The sequence below is a fragment of the Didymosphaeria variabile genome, assembly GCF_027946475.1.
Source record: "Didymosphaeria variabile strain IMI 356815 chromosome Unknown scaffold_4, whole genome shotgun sequence".
Taxonomy (NCBI): Eukaryota; Fungi; Ascomycota; class Dothideomycetes; order Pleosporales; family Didymosphaeriaceae; genus Didymosphaeria; species Didymosphaeria variabile.
The window spans coordinates 3,390,377-3,415,262 of NW_026611623.1; the positions used below are offsets into that span (position 1 = coordinate 3,390,377).

The 24,886-nt window shown below is 50.8% G+C and overlaps 7 protein-coding genes across 7 annotated transcripts; 4 read left to right on the top strand and 3 right to left on the bottom strand.

Annotated features, from left to right (window-relative positions):
- Positions 1-2,009: 2,009 nt before the first annotated feature.
- Positions 2,010-4,679, top strand: N0V89_005999 (uncharacterized protein; the record flags this gene model as incomplete). The annotated part of the gene is made up of 3 exons (XM_056214772.1): positions 2,010-2,093; positions 2,146-2,312; positions 2,360-4,679. 3 exons carry the CDS (start codon positions 2,010-2,012, stop codon positions 4,677-4,679), a joined length of 2,571 nt encoding a protein of 856 aa, XP_056072039.1.
- Positions 4,680-5,845: 1,166 nt separating this feature from the next.
- N0V89_006000 (uncharacterized protein) lies at positions 5,846-6,877 on the top strand (the record flags this gene model as incomplete). The annotated part of the gene is made up of 1 exon (XM_056214773.1): positions 5,846-6,877. One exon carries the CDS (start codon positions 5,846-5,848, stop codon positions 6,875-6,877), a length of 1,032 nt encoding a protein of 343 aa, XP_056072040.1.
- A 3,459-nt stretch (positions 6,878-10,336) lies between these two features.
- Positions 10,337-11,551, bottom strand: N0V89_006001 (uncharacterized protein; the record flags this gene model as incomplete). The annotated part of the gene is made up of 1 exon (XM_056214774.1): positions 10,337-11,551. The coding sequence occupies one exon, from the start codon at positions 11,549-11,551 to the stop codon at positions 10,337-10,339; it is 1,215 nt and encodes a 404-aa protein (XP_056072041.1).
- Positions 11,552-14,243: 2,692 nt separating this feature from the next.
- N0V89_006002 (uncharacterized protein) lies at positions 14,244-14,721 on the top strand (the record flags this gene model as incomplete). Its single annotated transcript, XM_056214775.1, has 2 exons — positions 14,244-14,495; positions 14,584-14,721. 2 exons carry the CDS (start codon positions 14,244-14,246, stop codon positions 14,719-14,721), a joined length of 390 nt encoding a protein of 129 aa, XP_056072042.1.
- Positions 14,722-17,290: 2,569 nt separating this feature from the next.
- Positions 17,291-18,334, top strand: N0V89_006003 (uncharacterized protein; the record flags this gene model as incomplete). Its single annotated transcript, XM_056214776.1, has 3 exons — positions 17,291-17,552; positions 17,701-17,758; positions 17,809-18,334. The coding sequence occupies 3 exons, from the start codon at positions 17,291-17,293 to the stop codon at positions 18,332-18,334; spliced, it is 846 nt and encodes a 281-aa protein (XP_056072043.1).
- Positions 18,335-18,604: 270 nt separating this feature from the next.
- On the bottom strand, positions 18,605-20,909 carry N0V89_006004 (uncharacterized protein; the record flags this gene model as incomplete). Its single annotated transcript, XM_056214777.1, has 3 exons — positions 18,605-19,450; positions 19,528-19,936; positions 20,887-20,909. The coding sequence occupies 3 exons, from the start codon at positions 20,907-20,909 to the stop codon at positions 18,605-18,607; spliced, it is 1,278 nt and encodes a 425-aa protein (XP_056072044.1).
- Positions 20,910-21,101: 192 nt separating this feature from the next.
- On the bottom strand, positions 21,102-24,362 carry N0V89_006005 (uncharacterized protein; the record flags this gene model as incomplete). The annotated part of the gene is made up of 5 exons (XM_056214778.1): positions 21,102-21,260; positions 21,320-22,300; positions 22,366-22,853; positions 22,902-23,771; positions 23,849-24,362. 5 exons carry the CDS (start codon positions 24,360-24,362, stop codon positions 21,102-21,104), a joined length of 3,012 nt encoding a protein of 1,003 aa, XP_056072045.1.
- Between the last annotated feature and the right edge of the window lie 524 nt (positions 24,363-24,886).

The following is a 24,886-nucleotide window of genomic DNA, read 5'->3' on the forward strand; positions in this document are numbered from 1 at the left end:
ATGAAGGATTGATTCGTGTTAGCATATTCACTAGCTACTGGTCCAGGGGTGACTGAAACCTAACCCATTTTCGACGCCAAGTGATAATGGGTACAGAAGCAAGCCACATGTTAACATCCCATCTCAAGCGAAATGAATACGATAAGCCTCAACAACTTGGTTGAACGAGCACACGTAGAGGCACCTCAGCGTACGCGGTTGCGCACTTCTCTCGCTGACCAGAGAGCTGCACGACATGATTCGTCAGCTCGGGTCGGGCTGCCCGTTGATCGTCGCGTATCGCCACCGCATCAAGGAATAGACGAGATCAGGATCCGATAGACGACAGACGATAGACGATAGACGATAGACGATAGACGATAGACGATAGACGATAGACGATAGACGGTGGAAGGTACTCCCGACCACATGGGAATCCGGCGGAGGTAGCCAGCCCCGCTCAGCCTCGAGCTTATGTATAGCAACAGCAACATCTGGGTGACGTTCTGGAAGGAAAGCTGCTGCAATGGAACATTGTAGCATGCTGTAGCACCCGCGCTGCTGCACGTTGTCGCTGGAAGCCGATGCTGTGTTCACTGACGGCGCAGCCAAGTCGTCAGCGCGTTCCGAGAATGCCATTGTCAATGTCTGCCACACAATGCCATGCGAAATGCGAGGGGGGTAATCACGATTGACTGCCAGCCTACAAGCAAATGCGAATAGGGGAGGGGTTGACATCGATACGCTCTCGAATTCGGGCGCCCAGAGACGGCCCCGCCCACGAACCGAAGATTGACTGAAAGCTCGCAGCGAGTCAAGCAGCGTACGGCGGTCCAAGATGCTCTGGTCAAGACTTGGTGCGCTGTCGCGAAGCGATCCGCTTGGCAATAGAAACCCCAGCGCGAGGTTGCGGAGACGCTTGAAGCAGCGCGAAATTCTTTGGCGCCGTGTTTCCGCTACCACTGCAGCATGATGCTGTGGAAACGCGGGTCCTCAACCACGGCTCGCCGGCGGCTAGGGGTCAACGGCCAGCTTTCGCACGTACATGCTCGACAGGTACCGTGTAGACTGAGGTTAAGGGGGTGTGATGTCTTCTGCATAGAGTGCGAAGAAGGTACAATATTGAAACCGGGGTGGTCGTCTACTCTGGGCAGTGGTGCCCTCATCGAGCAGCACAAGCGAGCATTCGAGACAACCCACCGCGGCCCAGCGTCCAGAAATAACCAGCGCAGCAGGCGAGGTTTCACGCCGCGTCAAACGGCGCGACGGCTACGCAAGGCTGTTCCTTGCGAGCGGCGCGGGACTGGCTTGGTGTGGCCGCGCAGCCGTCCACAAGCTGCAGCGCTGTTGATGGCCCTGTGACGATCGCACCGCACCAGCACCCTTTGGGCGAAGCATTCGTCCCAGCGTTCCGCACCACTCGTGCCTACAAACATCCCCGGCCTCTCCCCAGCATCGTTCTTCTGCAGGTATTTTGTTTCCTCCCTCGCATACCGACCCCTCACTCGCGTCCACCGTCCACGAGAGCGTGCGGTGCCTCTGCTGTTCGTTTGCTGTTTCCATTCCTACACTCGTTTGCCTTCCTGATCTGGAACCACCACCGCTTCTCGTGTATAGCCGCCGCAACACCACGACCCTGCGCCAACCCCGGTTCAAGATCCAGCTGTCTCTATTTCCACATCGCACTTCGCCTCCCAAGCTCGGTGCGCCCTCGATTATCTAGCGTCGTGCGACTCTTTCTGCTGGCAAGCGTGCTTGTATCACTTGGCCAACGCTCCACCGCCCTGGGACACTCTTCCGCTTCCTCACCTTTCCCGACGTCACCCAGCGCGCTGCCTTTATCATCGCAGCTACCCCGCCAGTTTAGCTTCAATTCAGCAAACCCTGGCCGCTGCTACGTCTATGATATAAGTGCCAGCTGTCTCGCTATCGTGCGCCCCGCTTGTCGAACCGCCTGTTCGTCTACGGTGCCCCGCCTTGGTCAACAATTCTTGGATAGCTACACCTGACAGCGGCGACTTTTCTTTGCTATGTGGGAACACGTGGGCATCTTTGCCCGTGCTGCCGACGCAAATGGCACCCCCTCCATCTCAGACCCCTGGCCGGCCAAGGATGTAAGTGGTTCGAGCAACAAACACCGCAGAATGCGAATCTGACCATGTGTAGATTGTCTATGTGGCCATTGTTGGCGGCTGTATGCTTGCGGCTCTTCTCGAGTGGTTTCTCTGGGTCGCCGCATTCCTCTACTGCTTGGTCAAGTGTTTCCAGAAAGCCGAAACCATTAGCATCCGAATTCTTTCCGTGATAATGATGGTTCTCTTCACTGCTCTTCGGTACGTCACACTTGTGCCCCCACAAAACTAATTGCTGACTATCACAGTGCTATCTTCTTGCCAATCATGGTCGTCACTCTACCTCTACCTAGCCAGGTAACCAAGTACTTCCCAAACGAAATGGTTCAGATCCTACAGTGGTTCGCTTTCTGGTCGTTCGCCGGTCTCCTCACTATTCCGTGGCTGTTCTGCGTTTACCAGCTTGTTACTCATTCCGTCGGCCGGACAAAGAGAATCAAGTCCGTGTTGGATGAGGCATCAGCGCCCAAGGTCGTCATTGTCATGCCTTGCTACAAGGAAATTCCCGAGATTCTCCTGCGAACCGTAGACTCCCTCGTGGACTGCGACTACCCTCCCTCGTGCTTGCACATCTTCCTTTCATTCGACGGGGACCAGGAGGACGAATTGTACCTCAACACCATCGAGAAGCTCGGTGTGCCGTTGACCCTCGACTCGTACCCCAAATCCATCGATGTGACATACCGTCAGTGCCGTATTACTGTCTCTCGTTTCCCACACGGTGGAAAGCGTCATTGCCAGAAGAGGACCTTCAAGCTCATCGACAAGATCTACACCGAGTACCTCAAGCGCAACGACAATCTGTTCATGCTGTTCATCGATTCTGACTGCATTCTCGACAAGGTCTGCATCCAGAACTTCATGTACGAGATGGAACTCAAGCCTGGAAGCAAGAAGAACATGTTGGCCATGACTGGTGTCATTACCTCGACTACGGAAAAGAACTCCCTCATCACCCTTCTTCAGGACATGGAATACATACACGGTCAGCTTTTTGAGCGATCTGTCGAATCCGGTTGTGGTGCTGTCACCTGTTTGCCCGGTGCCCTCACTATCCTTCGTTTCTCCGCTTTCCGCAAAATGTCAAAGTACTACTTCGCCGACAAGGCCGAGCAGTGCGACGATCTGTTCGACTACGGCAAGTGCCATCTCGGCGAAGATCGTTGGCTCACTCACTTGTTCATGATTGGCGCTCAGGAACGTTACCAGATCCAGATGAATACTGGTGCTTTCTGCAAAACCGAAGCTGTACAAACCTACCGATCTCTTCTGAAGCAGCGCCGCCGTTGGTTCCTGGGTTTTATCACCAACGAAGTATGCATGTTGACAGATATCCGCCTCTGGAGGCGGTACCCAATTCTCTGTGTTGTCCGCTTCATGCAGAACACCATCCGAACCACAGCCCTTCTTTTCTTCATCATGGTTATCTCTCTTATCACCACATCACAAAAGGTCAAGAACCTGCCAGTCGGTTTCATCGCCATCTCGCTCGGACTTAACTGGCTTCTTATGCTCTACTTCGGTGCCAAGCTTGGCCGTTACAAGATTATGCTTTACCCCATCATGTTCATCATCAACCCCTTCTTCAACTGGGTGTACATGGTCTACGGTATCTTCACGGCTGGTCAGCGTACCTGGGGTGGTCCTCGTGCGGATGCTGGAACGGCCGACTCAACCACGACACCTGCTCAAGCCATCGAACAAGCCGAAGCCACTGGTGATGATCTCAACGTTGTGCCCGAAACTTTCAAGGCGGCCGCAGAGGTACAAAAGGGCCGCCCGGCCCCCGTCCCACTCCAGCCCTCCGATCACCTGGAAGGTCGCTTTGCCCCAGCCGAACGCCTGCCCAACGGATGGTACCAGCAAGGCTCCAACGACTCTGGCCTCACTCTGCCCAACATGCTTCCCAGGAATCCCAATGTTCCCAACGTTCCACTCCATCCCCGTTCGTCCATGGACTCGATTGTTTCTGGGACCTCAGCTGGAAACTCCGTCTATCTACCTCGCCGTGTCGAATCGTTTATGGATCCCGCCGACGCATCCATCTACCATAAGGCTCAAGCAACGCAGAAACCCGCCGGAGGTGCCTACTTCGAAGCCGACAATCGCTACAACTCTCCGTATGAGGTTGGTACCGGGTCCGGCAAGAACAATTACCACGAGTCCGTTGAGTCACTCTCCGATGAATCGATTTACATGTCCCAATCCAAGGGATCGCAAAGACCACCCCACACTAGAGGAGCCAGTGATCTCAGCCCTTACGCGCCTGCTACAAATTCTCCCCTCGCCCGGGAGGCTTCTGGACTGGAGGCTCCTCAGCCGACTTACAGCAACCAGCAGCGCGACCAGCGGCAGGGTCGTAGCCCACTCACCCGTTCGGCTTATACGGCCCCTCCCCAGCAGCTCGGCATTGAGCTGCAGCAACAGCAGCAACGTGGTTTGATGCGCGATGTTTCGCCTACACCGCTTGCTTCGCCGCCTGCTGAGTTAGAATCCAGTCACCAACGCAGCGGATCTAACGACTCGGAGAGGAAACGGAAGAGATTGAGCAAGAAGCCTCCAAAATGAGCTGGCCTATGAACGAACAAACCACTTCTCATAGCCATTCGAGTGGCATTGTGTGGGGCTTCCAGCCCGCGCAAGCATCTATTTCCTTGTAATTGCATGCAAAAGTCGGACTTTTACTGGCGTATGAGCATATTTCTATCGGAGCATTCTCCGAAACTTCTTTCCTGCATAGTGTGCTGCCAAGCACATTCGTTCCCTTATTGTAAATACATATGGCTGGGATACAGCGACGAGATCAGAACGCGGCCATGACTGGATCATCATCTGCTTTCTTTACATCGGCGGCGATAGAGAGGATGCTTCACATGAGGATTGTATATAGTGCGCAGAAGCAAGCAAGTATACACAGGATTAATGTTAATCTATGACGCCAATTGCTGTGCCAACCGTCGTTCTAGTGAAGTGTTGCTACGGTCCAAGTAATGTTTTCAGGGGTAACGACGATGAGCGGTACGCTATTCTGTACCTGCAGCAACGTCGTTATTGATGTGCGTGAAAACGTGGCGGGGCGGAGTGTGCTCCGTCGGATAGGGGGCGTTGATCTATGATAGAGCGGCGGCAGGGTCCTCCAGGATACCCGACTGTTCGAAATGGTCTTTTTTCGGACGTACTGTGTACATGGGGTATTGAGAAGGTAGCGGTCCCATTTGGAGTCATACAAGTTCTCATGAGTTGGTGTGCAGTAACGCCACGCGCTATCCCACTCTTACCATGACGTCACGTGCCTCGGTAAGAGTGAACATCATCCCGCGGCGCGAAAAGCAACTCGCCGACCGATAGGAACCTTCATCTGTGTCTCATCAGCACGAACGGCGCGTATCTAAGATGCTGTTGTCCCAATGAAGCTGACTGCCCTCTGCATTCCGCGTTTTTCGTTTCTCTTGGTCCCAATTGCTGCCACAAACTTTCATCAGCGTGTCAATATTCTCTGAGGGCAATCAACGACACGATCGCAGAGGTGGCCAACCGCCAGAGTTGCGCAATGATGTTGCAAAGAGCTATACACAGGACTTGTGTTCGTCGATTGATACAGAGGGGATTCAGCACGAGCGCGCGGAGAGATGCAGACTTCACGCACGCGGTCATCGGTGGCGGCGTAGTAGGCCTAGCTATAGCGCGCCAACTACAAAGTCGGAAAGGCGCATCAACAGTTCTCATCGAGAGGCATGGTAGCGTGGGCACGGAAACATCCTCGCGGAATTCAGAGGTCATACATGCGGGCTTATACTATGGTCCCAATTCCCAAAAAACATGGCTCTGCATCAAGGGAAAATCAATGCTGTACGAGCTCTGCAAAAAAACACTCGGTCCCGCACAGGAATACAGGGAAATGGATCGTCGCGCAGGATGATACGCAGCTTAAAGCGCTCGAGGGTATTCATGACTTTGCGAAGCAAATTGGTGTGCCAACGCGGTTCCTGAGCAAAGAGGAGGCGACGCGGCGGGAGCCCGACGTGCGCGCCGAAGCAGGCGTCCTCGAGAGCTCCAGCACAGGCATAATAGACAGCCACTCCCTCATGCAATTCCTCGAAGGCGACTTCGAAGACCGCGGCGGCATCTGCGCCTTCAAATCGCCCGTCGTGCGCGTCTCGCCCATCGACTCCGGCCGCGGCGGCTGGGAGGTCACCACCAAAACCGAAGACGGCGAGGAAGCTACCATCTCGACTGAGACGCTGATCAATTCTGCTGGACTGGCGGCGATTGATATTTCGAATATGATATTGCCGAAGGAGCGCCATAGAAAGCCCTTCTACGCAAAAGGCACGTATTATAGTTACTCACTGAGTAAACCTAAACCCTCCACCCTCGTCTACCCCGCTCCCGTCCCCGGCCATGGCGGCTTAGGCACACATCTCACCCTCGATATGGGCGGCCGCATCCGCTTTGGCCCCGACGTCGAGTGGACGGATGATCCCTCGGACTACACACCCAACCGAGCGAATCTCGGCGCTGCGCTCGACGATATTCAAAGTTATCTTCCGGGCGTTGAGAGGGAGGCTGTAGACCTGGACTATGTGGGGATTAGGCCGAAATTGGGGAGAGCGAGCGCGACCAGTGGAGGAAAGGGGTTTGTGGATTTCCACATCGAGAAAGAGGAAGGATTGGAAGGGTTTGTGAATTTGTTGGGGATTGAGAGTCCTGGGCTGACGAGTTGTTTGGCTATTGCGGAGAAAGTGGAGGGGTTGTTGTATAGGTAGGGTGGACAGGTGAGGAGCACAACAGAAAGAAGGTATATAGAGGATGTCGAGAAGTTTCTAAGGCTTGAGATGGTGTGATGTCATTCCATTCCTCACTCTTACTAGACCTTAGCTAACACCTCGAAGACATTAGGGAATGAAACCGATATTCCTCATTGGTCTCATGTTGGACTCAAGCTCGCCTTGCTACTCCTCCCCACACATGAAGTATCCTCGTCGACAGGAGATGGGTCTAAGGCTCTATATCCCCGGATTACACAGTTTCAGAATGCTTGCAACCCATTGTCAATCCGAGCGTGCAGTCCAAACCTGTGCGCGAACCTTCAATTAGGCCCTTCCGTAACGCGTCATGCATCGTCCAACATACCTCAGGAAGCTGTGCCTCCAGTTCAAAGGATCTCTGGTCCCGCCGTCGGCGGTAATAGTGTGCACGGAATTTGCCTTGGAACTTCCACAGCGCAAAGGCAAAAGCAAGACCGGCGATTATCGCGGCGAGGCCTTCGAAGATAGTTTGCAGGAGTTCAGGTACAGAAGTCAAAATTGGCGGCTCAGTGCTAGCGCGGAGGCGGAGGCGTGAGACTGGCATGGTTTTCTTTGGTTATGTGGTATCAAATGCAAGAACAAGGTGGCCGACTTTGGCTTTTAGACCAGCATATCGAAGGGATGGAGTTATTTATGCTCTGCGACATGGCGGAATATGAGGTTGCGGCAGGGTAAGCATAAGGCTGGTCACGGCTGCGGTGTGTAGCAGCATTGTCCTGCGGCTCCAGTGCGTTCAGTGCGTTCCTGAGTGCGGGTGTTTGGCAAGCGCGTCCAGTGCGTGCAGGTTACCATTGGTCCAGATATTGAGTGGGTAAGTGCATTACTCCGTGTTCTTGGTTGACCGGTCAGATATTTGCGAAGTTAGCGAAGAGATGGTAGTGTTGCCGGTTGGAAATGCAGTGCGAACACGGTGCGTATGAACTCCCATTGGTGACACTTACGAGAGCTGGTGAGCGTTGCCCAGTGATTTCATATCCAAGGTGATCGCTGCGCAAGACCCCTGCTAATCAACCTGATGGTCGGGCTGCGCGGTTTCAAGGCCGGCGCGCGCCGCAGTGCAGTGCGATATGATCCTGATTGGTTTTGGGAAACTTGTCGGCTGTCTGCAGGTTGCCTGGCCCAGCCCACGCGACCGCACTGTGCGTTAAACATCTGATTGGTTGCCGAGCAGCATATCATGCGCAACACAAGTATAGACGCCGAAGCCCCGTCTTCAAGCTGACAATAGAACGCTACCGGAGCTTTCTTCTCCAAATTATCCATACTTACAGTCATGAGTTTGAGCAACCCAGCTGTAACGAGACCGGAACTACCACCTCGAAGACGGGAAAGGCGACCACGAGTGTTGAGCTACAATAAATGCCGCTTCTGCCGAGACCCAAAGGTCAAAAGCAAGGTATGTCTTGTGCAAGCCAAGATACCTTTACGCAGTAATTGACTGGTTCGGCATGATTAGTGTATCTGGAACAAAGGAAATTGGCCGGTCAAATGTAAAAGATGTTCTGAAAAGGACCTTTCTTGTTCTCAGCCTCTACACAAGGCTGAAGAGCATCACGAGAAGATACAAGGCAAGCCATTTGCCGTCCACACTTCACACGTTGCAAATAGCCGGATGACCAATGGATCTCACAACATTTCAAGCACTACTACCGAAACCACCGCTTCACATCTCAGCTCAGTGGAAGAGCTAAGAGATCGTCTTACGTATGTTGAAATTGCATCAACATGCATCTACTAATTTATTGAAGCCTACAGCTATTGTCCCTGCGTTGCGTCGTATTAATGGCCTTGAGAGAACTTACCGCCATCTGCGAAATGATTCTGGATCCCTTGGTGGACAATAAGCTCCGATCGGGCGATCCAGCTCGGGAAATGCATGCATCTTCTCTGTACAAGATTTGTTCAGTATATGAGGATTTTGCCTGGCGCTTGCAAAAGCACGTCAGCGAATTGGAGCCGCACAGCAAGCTCGCGATGAGTGCGATTCTAGACCTCGACCATTTCTCTCACGCTCCAAGCCATCTTCTCTCTTCCGGCGATGAAGCTCGAAAGAGGTATCACCCATACACGGATCAAATAATCGACGATTATCACAAAGAAGGTCATTTCGGCATGGTCACCATACTTCTGATGCAACAGTTTCTCAGGTTTGGTGTAGTGGCAGCTCGGGTAGCAGTATTCGCCCAATGTCGTCGATTCTTCATCAACAACGTTGCTTATCTATTTTCAGCGGAGCCTATCCTAGACGACTTCGTGCCAGAAGAGATGAAAGAACTTTTTGGTGAATCTCAACTTTTCATTCCTGGAAAGTTGTTGCACGACCCTTTGATCAGACAGGACGTTCGTTTGCTTGGTGTGAGAGACTGTCTAGGTCGATCCATCGCACTCCAAGAATACGATGCAGGACTTGATGGAGTGGCAACAACTATAACCAAGGATCCGTATGATCATGTTGGTCGCACTCTCCTACATGCAGCATGCTTGCGGTGCGATGAAGACCTGGTCGACGTTTTGGTAGCGAAGAGATTGATCTGTGCCACGAAAACGGACTCGGGGCTTTCGCCACTCCACATCGCCGCCATTCAAGGTCATCCAAGGATATTTCGCCAATTACATGCCTACTATACAAAACTGGATGACTTCAGTGTCATATTGTCAAAAATTGATCAAACCGGACGGACATTCTTCGAATGGGCGGCGAGTTGCGGACATCACCTCATTATCCATCTTAGTCTAGAGGCTAACATCGAGCGTATGGGCATCGTGGGTACGGCGTGGCTTTCTGAGGACAGCATCATGACAGCGATCAAACTGGCTCTGCAATACGACCACAGTAATGTCTTGCGAACTTTGATCAGCCCGCTCGGGGACAACTTCATGGACGAACAAGGCCGCACACCGATGTGGTATGCCGTTCATTACAAGCGCCTCGAAGCAATGCATTTTCTCACCTATCATGCCACTGCACATGATGCTGATAAGCAAGGACGAACTCCGTTGATGGAGGCAGCTCGGATAAGGTTCTTGGAAGGATTGGATCGCCTGATTCGATCCAATCTCTACTCAGCAAAGCAAGTGAGTGCGTGGTTAAGAGATAGTGATGGAAAAACTGCTAAGGACCTTGCTAAAGAGAATGGACACCAGGAATGTGTACAAGTCCTGTTAGAGTGGGAAGCGAAGCAAGTTATCTGACCAATATGGTTATGTCACTTCTTGTTTTGTTCTTCTTTGCAATGTCATGACCTATCGTCTTCAACCAAACTCAAAGATGGCTATATAAAGCACAGAAGAGCTCTGCATTGAGCTCTTTAAAGGGCACAAGATGATCCTCGAGCCCTTTTACGGAGCATCTGTTCATCTTCTTGTTGGCGATTAACACGAAAGACCCTTGCAATCTGGACAACATCGACGTGAGCTTTAGGAAGAGCCTGACCATATGCTTCTTGCCAAGTCACGAACGAGCACCAGCTTGTCCCACATCCGCTCCTCGGACCCAACATTCTTCCCATGGTGAGCACTCGCAAAACCGCATTGAGGACTGACCGCCAATGAGTCTTCAAGAACTTCTCCCGTCGTTCTCTTTTGCCCAGAGGCGATAACAGTAGCCGCATCTTGAACACGCCTCCTCAACTCATCCAAGTCTTCTAGTTCTGGTGTCTTAGTGGAGATCAAACCGAGAGTGACAGTTTTCCCCTGAGGCAAAAATCTCAACGGTTCGAAAGAGCCAGATCTAGCATCATCGAACTCGAGGTAGAAAGTATCATAATCGAGCTCTCGAAATAGCTTCTCCGCGATACTTTCGTATGAACCTTCCAAGACACCAGTATTCGAGCCAGGGATATTGCCCCTGCAAATGTGAACGCCAACATACAGATCCTCGGGACGGTCCCTCACGACCTCATTAAGAGCCCATATGTAGGTATCGAGCAGCTCAGACGGATCAACTGCCTCGCTTCGAAGGCCGTCCGTAAAGCTCTCCAAGATGAAGTACAGCAATTGCGGATCATCAACCTGCAAGTTTCGCAGACCTGCATCGTAGAGTATCCTGATCTCGGCTCGATAAGCAGCAGTTAGGTCGGCGAAGTATTCTTGATCTGAGGAATAAACGTCTGAAGAATATGTCCGGCCCTTCGAGAGCCAAACATGCTGCCATGTAGGTGATGGCAACGCGATCTTGCAGTCTTTCCAGTGTTCTTGCGGCACACCCTTCTTCAACATCTCCCAAACATGCAAATACGCGGGCTCCACGTGCTCAATCTTTCCCGTAGTAATACTTGCCGGCGTTTCCTGTATTCCAGCCTTCACTAAGCTCTCGGAGATCGGTAAATTAGGACGAAAGTCTTCCGGTACACGAACATTACGAAGCTCGTTTCCACGAAGCTTCTCGAAGAACCCCTCGTAGAACACCGATCGCTCATACTCTCCGCTGGTGATGGGACGGATGCATAAGTCCAACTGCTTCTGCACAACATCTGCTATGGCCTTCGCTGTCGCTGATTGAAGGTTCATCTTAGTTTCTTCGCTGGAAGTAGTTGCAAGAGGTATGCCTTCGGAGGCGGTCTTGTGCAAAGCTAGCAAGGCTTGCGGCCGGATGAGAGATCCCACCTGGTCGGCACGGAATCTTGGCGCCATGACTATCTGCGGCTGGCAACAGGACGCTTCCAGTCTTTTAAAGATGTGTTAGAACTACGACGGTTCTTTTGCAAGAAAAGTGAATAATTCTCTGCCCCGCCTACAGCAGGGCTCAGACCGAGCTAATCTATCCTCGTGCCCACGACTCATGTAGGGTTGTACGACATCGGACATCCAGCATCCCGGGTCCGTACATCGTCAATCAAGTCGAATATTAATATGCCCTTGGCCAATGAATTTGCTCGATCAGTAGGAGTGGGGATAGATCGGCGCATATGTAGATCTATGGTAATACAATTACGCGAACGTGGCTTTGTTTGGCCAGCCTCGTGAGTAACGCTCCTGTTGAAGCATGAGCATAGGTCTCTGAGATGACTAAACTTAGCTTGAGTGATCGCGGGACGAATGCTGGTTGACGAAGTGCGTGTGTGATCAGTCAAATCGATCACGTGAGAATGCTTGGTATGAGCATGGGCCTGTTTCAGGTTATGAGCGATTATATATTCTGCCAATCCGGCACGATCTCTTATGTAGCAATTCTGATCTATTCGCTCACTTACCAAGTTCATTTTTCTCAACAGCTCCTTCGTTACTCGAAATGATACAAAAGAGAACGAAGTTCAGCGCGTGATGCTTCCGCTCTTCGAGAATTCTTCAATTTATAGACCTGGGACGTGAACTGTTTCGGTGTTCATGAGGTGCGCGTAGAATACTGAACAACTCTGCAACAGCTGCAAGAAGTCTCGGCCGGAAGAAAAAGATGAATCGGAAAATAATCTGGGGAAGCCATCTAGACGCTTTGATTGGAGTCCCAGATTATACCTGGACAAGCATGATTGAGATTCTTATATGACTGGGGAGTGTAGCTAACCCGGTAGGAACCAGCACGTTGAGAACGTATAACAGGTCAAATTGTTCTTGTTCTCGACTTCCAAGCTTGTCTCTCCACCTTCAGACCAGCTACCTACCGAATCGAATCCCTTCCCTTGACAGCCTCTTCATGTCCTTATATAGAATCGATCGGCGCCGTTCTCACACTATATGGTAGATGTGGATAGATGAGCGCAGTACATGCTACCACGTTATGGTAGATCACCGTTACCAAGGGATCGATCATAAAGACATACTCGCTTCTGAACTCTTCGGCAGCGAGTACACTAAAAATAGCCTTGCGATTCGATTCGTGCATTGAGTTTGAACCACAATGACCTATTCCTTGGGAATAGAAGGCCATGAGGGAGCGACTTCGCCCACCCGTGATCTCAAGCGTCTCAAAGTCGAGGTGTCAGTACGTCCAGAATTCGGCTAGCTTGGGAAGCCACATGGTAGGATGCATACGAAGGCTCCTACCGTAAACGGCGGACTCGTTGTACAGAGCTTCGGTATTCGAAGTAGGCAACTTCGCAAAAAACGTTCGGGGACAACGATCAGTGACACGAAAAGCGTTGCTGCAGTCCACTTCTACCGCTCCGGATCGTCGTGTGATGTATCTCACCCTCAACTTCAGCATGAGCAGTGCGATTGATTGAGAAGATAGCTTATTGTTCTTCGGTCGTGCCAAGCACAATGGCATCAAGAAAACGTGTTGTAGCCTAGAGGCGATTGGTAATGCGATAGACGAAGTTTGATTGTTTGTAGGATCCTTCTGTCAACGCAGGACGAGCGAACTGGCACAAGATGGTAAACAGATAAGGTAACAAGCAACAAGCATCTTCCTACATCACCTGCAATGCTCCTGTCCTCATCATCTAAAAGTCTAATGGACTTAGTCGTGCTTATCATGGTGTCATGTTTGATGCCCGAGCCAGGGACGTCACAACCCAGCTTGCTCGTGTTTTTGTTTTTGTTTCGGTCTGGCTAAGTTGGATTCTCTTTATATATTGGAGTTCGGCAATTATCTTCACACTCCACTAATACATACGTCTAAATGCTGATAACTAGATGGCGTCAAACTTACGTGAACTAATGTTTGAGCATGCGCAGCTGGTGGCTAGACCTATCAATCGTTCTGGGGCCAATCCCAAGTAGCCTAGGCGTTTAGGGTTAGTTTCTCGCTAAGTTAATGCGAATCGGGAAGCAACTGAACGCGCTTTGCACTATCCACATTGGGATGTAACCGAACGCTCTTTGCACCATTTTACATTAGGACTCCGTAACAGTTGGTTAGCGCCTTGTGTCTTCCTGCTACGCCTGCCGCTGTGGAGGAACGAGAGAGCTTAGGGGTCACCAAATAGGGAAAGTGGTTTCTCGCTAAGCCAATACAAATCGGGAAACATTCAAACGCACTTTGCACTATCCACATTGGGGTACATCCTCTGGTGCCATTCGTGACTATAAAGGCCCACCAATGTACCTCTTCTTGAGTAGCAGATAGAGTTCATCACCGCGAACTTTGCTCTAGTCCCTCAAACATGCACCCTCTCCAACTTTGTCTTGCTGTAGCTGCTGTCACGACGTCCGCCGAGGCGTCGAAGTGTCACAGCTTTTCGTCTTCTACTACGCCATTCTCATCTGGTTTCATTCAACCTGATCCACCACTGGTAAAGCCTGAGTTTGAAGCCAGCTTTATCCAACACAAATGGTACCCTATGACGCTCTTCCTTCTTTAGTCTACAAATTAACATGGAACCCCAGGGACTCGAATGTAACGAATATCGCAGCCGGATACATCTTGAATTCGCCCTCCAAAAGAATGGTTCACGCCTATGTGACCTCCAAGACCGGATTGCAGTCCTCCAACTTCAATTACGCAAACGTCACCGACGAGGGCCTCGTGGAGAACATCGTCACCACGTACTCTGACGATTCCGGCAATACTACAACTATCTGGAGGGACTACGTCAACTCCAACTTCCCCATCTTCGAAGAAACGTTTCTTGTGGATTCTGGTGCCGTGTACGCCGGGCTAGTCAAGCGTCGGATCGTCGAGGGTCTTGTAGCAGCTGTAAGAGCCCCTTCCCCCAACCCCCCTATCGGAACACCCACACAATTTATTTGTCCTGGATATCAAATCCACTGATAGCGTGTACTAGTGGGACATCATGTATCAAGGAGTGATTCCTGTAACGATATACGTTGACAACTGCAATGTTATCGTGGGCTACGACTACTTTTCTCCTGGGCGTCGCACCAGGGTGATCACTGAGTACTTCAACATTCAGATCAAGTGAAGTATCATACATTCATAGTTACATAGTCACTTGTGTTACTGTCCTTACATTTGGAAGACGTCATCGCGCCTTTGGAATAGACTTTGTCCATAATTCGTTTGCTTCCTCAAGTCTTGTGCCGATGTAAGCTGTCGCAGCCCACATTTCAGTGTACATATTTACACATATTGAAGGGCACGCAGCCCCCTTATACTCAGAGCTTTGCCTTCCCACATATTATCAGTAGACTTATTGAAGACAATTTAGTCTTCGCTGATATTCCCATAATTCTTGAAGATCTAACTTGATCCTCTCCGAGACCACGAAACCTTCCCAGTAGATAGACTCCAGTCGTTGAATAACCATTCGCATCGCCGTGGTATCTGTTGCGTGCGCACCCGCCATACGTAAGGCGAATAACAATAACACTCCAGGGACATGAGGAGCCGCTTGGATATTTCCAGCCAAGTCTATGATGGCTTTGACATGGAACTCGATGCAATCCTTTGTCAACGAAGGGACCGTCAGACCGTCCCAGCATTCGTAGTAGCTGTAGCTTTGGCAATGAAATAGAACTAAGGCATGGAAATCAACAAGGGCCAGCTGGGTATATGCAGTCTCAGATAACAAGCTCTGCAAGTAGTGTTGGTGCCACTGGTAGAGTTTTTGGAGTATGTCTATCCCTTCATACGCAAGGGCTTGTATAGTGGGATGGAATGGTCTCATTGCATGAGGGATACTCTCGATCTGATCAAAAAACCTACTATATTTCAGTCGCTGGCGATCGTACTTTGTGTACACCAAATGCTTACCGTTTACTGAAAGTGGCAACTTGCAGTTTCAGGGTGAAGATGGTGTCCATTGGGTTCCGAAGAATGTGCTCCTGGGACAATAGACTGTGCCTGTTGGATTGATGCAAGACCCAAGCAGGCTGTGAGAGGAATGTATAGTCGCCAAAGAGGATAGCTCTGTTTGCCTCGAGTACTCGAAAGGCATCAAACAATCTCTGATGCAGGGAGGTCGATAACCCGGTGGGGCCAGCAAGTGCTAATATCTTCGATGTACCGTGGAACATGTGCTTAGCCCAACGCTCTCCAGATGTTTCGGATGCTAGCTACATCGGGGCATTAGCCATCGGAAACTTCTACTGTAGTACGAAGGCACTTACTTCGAACAAGCCGAAAAGGAAAGTACTCCACAGTATATCCTCACAGTAAACCGCCCCTACCTTGGGTAATTGTTGTCGAAGCGCATTTAATGCATTGCCGTAACGCGTGAATGCCACAACCCGGGCTTTTTTAGGTGTGTGTAACTGCCTGCAAGAGGCTCTCCTGCTGGCTTCTAACGCTCCAATCGAAAGAGCAAGGTCATATAACAGGTGAGACGAGTGAACAAGATGAGACAAGTCTTTGTCAACGGAGACGAACCCACTTGTGAACTGGCATCGTTGGATGAAGGCTGCAAACAGGTCCATGTAAACCGCGCTGGGTTTTGTCCTGAAATTGGAATTGTGCTTGGTTACTGTGCGGGCATAGGCGGCTTCTGTCACGGCGATGAACTTGTACTCGTCATGTGCCGGAATTGCTGGTAAACATACTTGTTGAGCTCGGGAGCAGTATTTGCATGGAGGCCCCCCCTCGCACTAAAGCCTCTGAATTAGCTCGACTATAAGTGATAGTTGAAAGGGCTTGAACCTTGATTCGCCTTGCAGAACAAGCTTGACACCGAGTCAGTCTCTTTCGCTTGTCTAAAGGGCCCAGTACTCGCTTCATTTCCCCCACGTTTGCGATCAAGAGCTTGCACAGAAACCGAAGGTTTGAGTGAACATTCCACGCGAAATTCACTTGTCCGAGGAAGAATCGTGAAAATGTTGCCCGCTGGATTGCATGAATGTTTCGCGCGATGAAGCGCGAAATCTCATTGATACGATTGAATCTGAAGTAGAGAAAGTGACACGGCCGCCACTTTGATGGATACTGCAAAAGCACAATAATAATTACGCTGACTTGGGTAAGATTCTCGAAACAGTGACTGGCGCAAGAGGGCACCGTGTGGCAGACGGAGGAGCTCGCGTGTCGGGGGTGGGCAAAAGCACCCACTGAAAAGGCGCTTGCGGAGCCGCGAAGCCCAAATGCTGCTAGTCGCAGAGCTCCATCCGTACCTCGTAGACGCGCGTTTCAGTGGCTTGGACTCCTTTTCTGCGCAGTCCCCTCTTTATCCTTAGAACCCACTGATGAGTAGCTTGCGCCTCGGCTCATTCGAACATCACGTTCAATACGCGTAGTATTACGCTTGACCCGTATAGGCAGGTCTGCTACCACCGTCACTTAAAGGTCGTCCAAGCAAGCTGACACGCTGAACAGCAGACTCGTGCCTCCGCCCACCATCTGCTTAGTTAGGTGGAATACGCCGCCGACGTGAATACGATAGAATGTCCCGTTTGGTAGAAGAGATTTGCTCTACTCACTCGTGTCCGCCATGCACGCCCTACCGTAGAAGTAGCGTCTTGGCATGAGTCATGTCAGATGACATTCAGTAACACCACCAGTCTTGTGGTCTGCTCATCTATCTCATCACCTTGCATGTAAACATGGCTTCTGATTCCAACAAGCTCGATTTTACTGTCGTCGATGTCTTCACCGACAAGCGATACGAGGGCAATCCTCTGGCAATTGTTCGCCTCCCCGCATCAAGCAAGTTGACGCAGGAACAGAAACAAAACATTGCTAGAGAATTCAATTTATCCGAAACAACATTCCTGCACGAGTCGGTGGGGGATGAACCCGGTGTTTGGACAGTGGATATCTTCACCACTCACGAGGAATTGCCATTTGCAGGCCATCCTACCATCGGTATGCTATTTCTGGATTTTGGACACCCTTAGACAATGATTAACTTCTTATCGAAAGGCACCGCTTGCCTTGCACTATCGGAAGCTGCGCAAAAATCCAACGCTCAAGGCATCGTCCGGGGGGAGATTCAATATCAAAGCTGGTCCAGTACAACTTCAATACGACACCGCGAAGAGGACGGCTAAGGCTGCTATCCCTCATGAAGTGTATGTATATCGAGAAAAGTTCTTCCGGCATAAGCTTACGATATGCAAAGTCACGTCCATGATAGGGTATGGTCTCGAGACGAGTTGCTCGCCGTGCAACCTGCATTGGCAGAGTTCGTTGGAAATGACCAGAAAATACCGATTGTGTCTATTGTCAAAGGCATGACGTTCGTACTCATTGAGCTCGAGAGCCTGGAAGCCCTCCAGAAAGTGAAGACAACAACATCAATAACAGTTGATGCATTGGACCAAGGCTGGGACGATACATTCGTGGGAACATACTTCTATGTCAAGACTTCCGCTGTTGCCGGGGTGCAACACGTGAGAACGAGGATGATAGAAGGGTCACTTGAAGACCCAGCTACAGGGAGTGCAGCAAGTGACCTGGCAGCATATCTTTCTCTTCTGCAAGGGAAGCCTGGCCAGACACTAGACTACGTTATAACACAGGGCGTTGAAATGGGTAGAAAGAGCGAGATTTATGTGCAAGTGATCATGGGAGGAGACAAGGGCATCGAGACGATCACACTGGGCGGAGGCGCTGTTCCAGTGATGGAAGGTAGATTGCTGATTTAAAAGAGTGGGGGCCGGTATGGCTAGAAAGATTCCTACGTCAATACCTCAATCCTGCAGCTCCAGTGCATCAATAACATAGTTTGCGCTCAGCCACGTCGCATCTCCACTTCCATAAACACCCACCGTGAGCGTATTCGAACCAACTTTAAACGCGCTTGAAGGCACGCTCCAAGCATACATATCGCCCCATCCGCGGTACGCGCCTCGAGTTACACCACGGCTGTCGATAAGTACCTGCAACTTGTCAGTATAATGCGAACTGTACTTATTTTAAAGACTGACCGGCGCGCCAGGGTCCGCTCCTGTCCAGCTATTGATTTTGACAGATGGCCTACCGCTTTTGAACGAAAGCGTAGTACCGATGCGAAGTACATGTCCTTTTACTTGGTCTTGAGTCAAGGTGAACGTGACTGTTGCAGGACTTCCTTGCTTTGCCCACAATGCCATTGGGAAGTCGGACGCTTTAGATTGGCCGACGGTGAACGAACCGCTCCAGCTGCTCATGCGAGTATCAGAAGGATGCATCCTCTCGATCTTATCGCCGTTCTTTAACTCGGATGGCTTGCCATCGAATTCGCCAATCCGCCATATAACAGGTACGCTGGTCTCTTTGGACGCGATGTCCTTGGTGGCGGTCTGGCCAACCGTGACAGTGACAGTCTCATTTGCGACTGCAAACTCTCCCTTGTACAGCCTCATACTATAAGATCCAGGTTTCATCAGCGGTGATGTGAATTTCCCACCACTCGCTTTGGTCCAGTACTGCGCGTTGGTATTGAACCAGTGCACGACCGTCTCGAATCCACTTGGTACTCCTGTGGCAGCTCCGGTTACCGTTCCACGCCCACTGGCCGCAACATATCCTTGGATACTGAGAGTGCCGAAGAAGCTCGTATCAAGGTTCTCGGAAGGCTTCGTGTTGGGCGAGGTAAAGGTCATCGCATACGGGCCTTGAAGGCCAAAGCGCCATTTTTCTGTGCGGACATGTCCCGAGTTCATGTACCAATAAAGCTCTTGATCGCTGGACGTGGTTTGGCTGTTGATGTCACGCATGAATGGACCGCTTGCAGAAGTCTCGTACGCAGTGCCTGGCATGACCATGCATACCTGAGTTTTCTGTTATGCGTCAACGGAAATGTCTCGCTCGAAAAGAGAAGGGTGAAACATCTTACTGATCCTGACACACAGTGTACCTTGTCATCAATGAATCTGTCCGAAGTGTACATCTTGCATCGCGTCGTGCCATCAGGGCAATTGAAAGTGTCTTTGCCTTCGAATGCAGTGCAACCTCGGGTGTCACCCACATTGCCATGTACACCAGTGGGAAGCTCTGAGGTCTTCAATCGTGCCAACCATCGTAGCTCTCCAGGGTCGACCTCCCCAGTAATGTACGTAGCCATGTAGATCGTTGGCTCCTTCGGTTTCGCGACATAGTATTGTGTTACTGGAAGCCCAGAGGCCTTGACCGTGATCTTGACATAGCCATTCACTGTCTCGCCAGTGACAGTGGAGGTGCCGAGGCCGGAATTGATCGCTGAGGCTTTACTAGTACCTTGGTACTCCACGCCATTGTATTTCAGGCTGGTTATATCACCATTGGACCTTCTCAATAATTAGCACATATGGCAAGAAGCATACAAACGGGTACAAATCGACATGCCTGCTGACTTCGAACACCAACCCACCATCTGTATCCACAGTATACTTCGAGCTCGTCGACGTTAACCCAAAGGCTGCATTCGCACCTCCACAGAGCGCAAGAGCTGTCACTACGCGATCGATGAAATGCATCTTCAAGTTCTGCAGGGACTCTTCACACCGTGATACCTTTCTTTAAATGATTTTGGATCCGACTTTTTAGAAGTAGTAAGAGCCCTTTTCTCATTGCGGCTCTCGTACCGAATAAAGACATATTAGCGGCGATTATTGTTCCAGCTATCGGCGCGTGCGCCTAAGCGATCTATGCAATTATCCAAATCGCACCCGTTAGTTATAGTGCAGCAGTTCGATGTATATTAGCATAAAGCATGTTCTCCGGGGCAAAACGTACCGATGCTGGGACAACGCTGCACCGAAACAGGGAAGGCCCTGTCGACGGACTTGTATGTCATAGGCCAGCGCTTAGTACAAGAGCACACTCGTTCTTCGATGTGTCCATACACCTGATTAGATACGAGACTTCCCAATCTTGGTAAAGGCCAACAGCATTCCGCACTGAAAAGGGAAGACTACCTGTGAACGTAGCATCGGCGAAGCAATGTGTAAACTTAATTTCGAAAAGAGTTTCACTAAACCCCGAGATTCTAGTTCCTCATTCGTCTTCTTCGTATCGAACGCCGATCTTGATTTAGAAAGCTAAACCAGACACGCAGCGGACCGGAGACCTACGGTCATCATATTTCTCACGACCTCGCTGTCCGCGCCGAATTACCGCCCAGACGCGAAACTGCCAATTGATCAACACTCGTTCATTCCAAGACTGCTTTGTTCACCTAAGGTATCACGATTTTGATCATTATTGTTGAGAGCTGTCTCAGTCGCACGGAGAGCACAAATTTTTGGATATACGTTTCATTGTGACTGTTGTTGCCAGACATTGAGTGACGTATTCATCTAATAGTTATACATACGGCCGTAACATATCCGATTGCCCCAATGCCTCTACACCTGCCTTCCCGAATCCAACCCAGCAAAACGTATTTCCCTGTAAACAATTTGTACATCTCTCTCTAATGCGATTGTACCCTGTACTCGTATCTTTTCAGTCTTAGGTATAATGCCTCATCGCATCCCTGTAACCCCTCCCGCCCTTCATGTCCTCCTCGAAAGTCTCATGGCTTTCCATGACGCGCTTGACGTAGTCCATACCAAACACTCCCTTCTCGGAAATTGCGATCGATTGGCTCGTCTTCACCGCATTTTTAATCTATTCCCCATTAGCCTTGGCTTTTCCAACTCAAGTAACACTGTCCTGAATGTACGTACCTGTCGACCATTCATGATCTTCCTCGCCAACTCATCGAAGTCCGTGTCTGCAAAGGATCTCGACTTGGCCTCTCCTTCCTCCATAGCAAGAACTTTGCCAACATAATGCATCCAAATCTTCTTCCGCGCCTGGACTGTCAACTGTTCGTACCTTATTCCCATGTGGATTCTGCTTTGGAACGCCTCATCGAACGTCGCCACGCGGTTCGTTGTCAGGAACAAGATGCCCTGGTAATACTCCGTCAGGCGCAGGAAAACGGAGACGAGCGCATTACGGTGGATATCGTGTGGCTGGCGGGCCTCAAGGAAGACATCTGCTTCGTCGAGGAGCAATATCGCGCCCCACGCGTGTGTAATCTCCATGATGCGGTTGAGGTCGCGCTCGAGTTGGGCGGCGTTAGTGCCGAGTTCGCCGGATGACACCATGTACAGCGGGCAGCGTAAAAACTCTGCGATGGATTCACCCGTGAGCGTCTTGCCTACGCCTGGCGGACCATGCAGCACGACGTTGAGGCCCTTGCCTTTGCCGACGATGACGTCGTCGATAGTCTTCGCGGCATTGAAGCGGTGCGAGGAGACGAGACCTTTCAGGTTCTGCTTTATCTGCGAGGGGAGCACGAGCGATTCGAAGGCTTCGGTTTGCCACTTGATGTCGCTGATGCCGGAGAGGGAGAACTCAAGCCAGAGTTTCTCGGAGAAGGAGAACCCCAGAACGACGGGCGAGGAGATGAGTAGTTCTTCTTCGGAGAAGATGTGCTTGATCTCGTCTTCTTCGTTTGCGACGACATCGAGCTTCTGTGAAGTGATGTCCTCGGTGTCGTCGGTCTTTTCGATTCGAATGAGGCGGCGCTTGCCAGACTTGTCGCGCCACATGACGGTGCGCATCTTGGGTAGCTTCTCTGTCTCTGAGTCGGAACCGCATTCTGAGCCACAGCAGTCAGATTCTCCTTCGTCCTCGTCTTCGTCTGGGCCAAGCTCGTCCTACAGCAATCATCGTCAGCACACGTTCTCATGAGCAATATAACAGAACAAAGGCATCTACTTACCGCCTTGATGTAGGACAGCAGATAGTTCGGATGTAGTCTCCTGAATATGGCCGGGTCGATCATCACCCTGCCGTTGATGTTGTGCTTCAGCACTGTATTCTTATGCTTCAGATACCCCAATCCGCAATGGAACATATAGTTCATGCCCTGAAGCGTGACGAACTTCTTGCCGCGCTCGATAAGCTGCTCCCTGAGCGTGTCTGGGTCCTTGTGGAACTCTAGCGGGTAGGTGCCTAGGTTAGAGATCTTCTTAGAACCGCGGAATTGGCGAATTGGCACAAAGTGGTCTCCAAAACCGAAAACCTTGCCGTCGTACTCGAGATAGCGGCCTTCGATCATCCAGTTCTTTTCGAGGGTCATCCAGTTTTCTTGCTCGTAGCAGTAGTCGACTTTGAAGCAGCGCGGGTCGTCTTTGTTGCCGTACGTCGTGGTGTAAGCGACGGTGTTGGGCTTAAAGAGAGCCCAGACAAGGTCGTATGTGATGGTGCCTGGAAACATTATTAATACTGAGCACTAATGCCCCAAGTAATGCGTACTACCGAGAACGTAGTGGTACTCACCTGCTTTAAGCATCGGTTTCAGGGCCTTCCTCGTCTCCTCATAGTCCTCATCAACATACTTTAACAGAAGCCGACCCTGTCTAATCTGCTGCTGAATCGCCTTCTGCACCTTGCGCTTCTTCGCCTTATTCAGCTGCTTTTTGAGTGTCTTTTTGACATACGTCTTGATCTCATCGTAGTAATGAAAGAGCAAGTGTGGGTGCATGCTCGGCTTGTCCTCCACTAGACTAACACTCTTGCAGTCCTTGAAGATGACCTGTAAGACACTACGAAGTACCTTAGACTTGATATCGATCATGGTCTCCAGGTATTTATTGTCCCAGCCGAATCTCCGGCGAACAGTGAACACACAATCGAACTCATCCTTCACGTCTTCTACGCTCTCCGTGTACTTGTAGTCGCGGATCTTAGAATCCCACACCTGATCCACCCGCTTGAACTCGAGAACGTTCTTCTTCGGCTGCGTTGCCGCAGTCGCCGTACTCGTTGCGTCAGTGAGCGCTAGTGCCTTACTCAAGCTCGCCAGGTCAAGTTGTGTTTTGCTCTGTGCAGCTTGTGCCTGCATGGCTGCGGTTATTGCGGCTTTCTGAGCGGCTAGCTTCATAGCAACGTCGTCTGTCGATGTCGTACTGGTTGCTTCAGTGGCGGCGGTGCTGTTCGCCTCGTTGTCTGTACACGAGGCTGAGGAGTCGCTGACGGAAATTTTCGACTTTTTGCTCTTCAACTTCGCGAGCTTGGCCTTGGCCTTGGCCTTCTTGCGCTTCTTCTTCTCGATTCCCGAGTCGCTCTCTGAAGAGGATGAAGACGAAGACGAGCTCTCTTCACTTGAGCTCTCGTACTTCTTGCCTATGAGAAAGTAAGTCAGCGATTCAGGTGCATGCGAAAATTTCGATGAGAGACATGCAGGAAGACGGCATACTTACTCTTCTTCCTGGCCTTAGCTTTGGCCTTCCTCTTGCGCTTCGCCTTCTCGTCCTCCGACTCAGATTCGCTATCGCTGCTGCTCTCACTCTCAGAGGACTCAGAAGAATCACTGTCCACATGCTTCCGGCTCTTCCTCTTCTTTGACTTCTCCTTTGCCTTCAACTGCGCTTTCTTCTTCTCGGCCGCTTTTCGCGCAGTGACTCTGGCCTTCTTCTTTCTCTTTACGCGCTCATTCTCGCTGCTCTCATCGTCGCTCTCATTATCTTCACTGATGTCCGATCCTGATGAGCTCTTCTCTTTTGGCTTCTTCATCTTCTCTGTTCGCTTGCCCTTCTTGTCCGACTTGTTCTCACTCTTCTTTGTTACTTTAGCTTTGGACTTCGACTTTGTGTCCGCAAGGCTGAGCTTGGCATCCTTGTCCTCAGCCAATTCGGGTGGTGGGATGGGTGCTTGTGCTTCCTGTGCTCCGGAGTTGGCGGCCTCCGCCGCAGCCTTGCTGGACTCAACTTCCATGACTGCGGAGTCGTCAGGGTCTGGTTCTTCGATGCTTGTGGGCGTGGGTATCAGGACTGGTGATGATGATCCTGTAGAAGAAAGCTTGTTTGTGATTAAAACTTTCGTTCCGGAACTGCTAGACGTGTTTGTATTGTTCATGTGGTGGTGATGTATCTATGTTGGTGGTTCCACGTTGGGCTGTTGCCTTGGGCAATCGCTGACCTCGATAAGCTCGTGGAGCGTGCTGAACGGCGGGTTATATAGACAGTAACGTAAACGCTGCACACGAGGCCGGTGAGGATATTCTGCTAAGCAATGATGCCCGAGCTAGTAACGTCGGTAGGGTAAGAGAGTGAGGGGGCTAATCCAAGTAAACCACGTTGCTCAGCCTGATAACCCTAAGATATAGAGACCGGGCGGATGTAAGGTGGCGAGCGGCTCAAAATGAAGGCAATGGTCACTAGAGTACGTCTGCCTGATGCACTCTCAATTGCGACAACGAGGCTGAAGTCTGGGTGTGCAGCAACCGGTGAAGTCCTCGC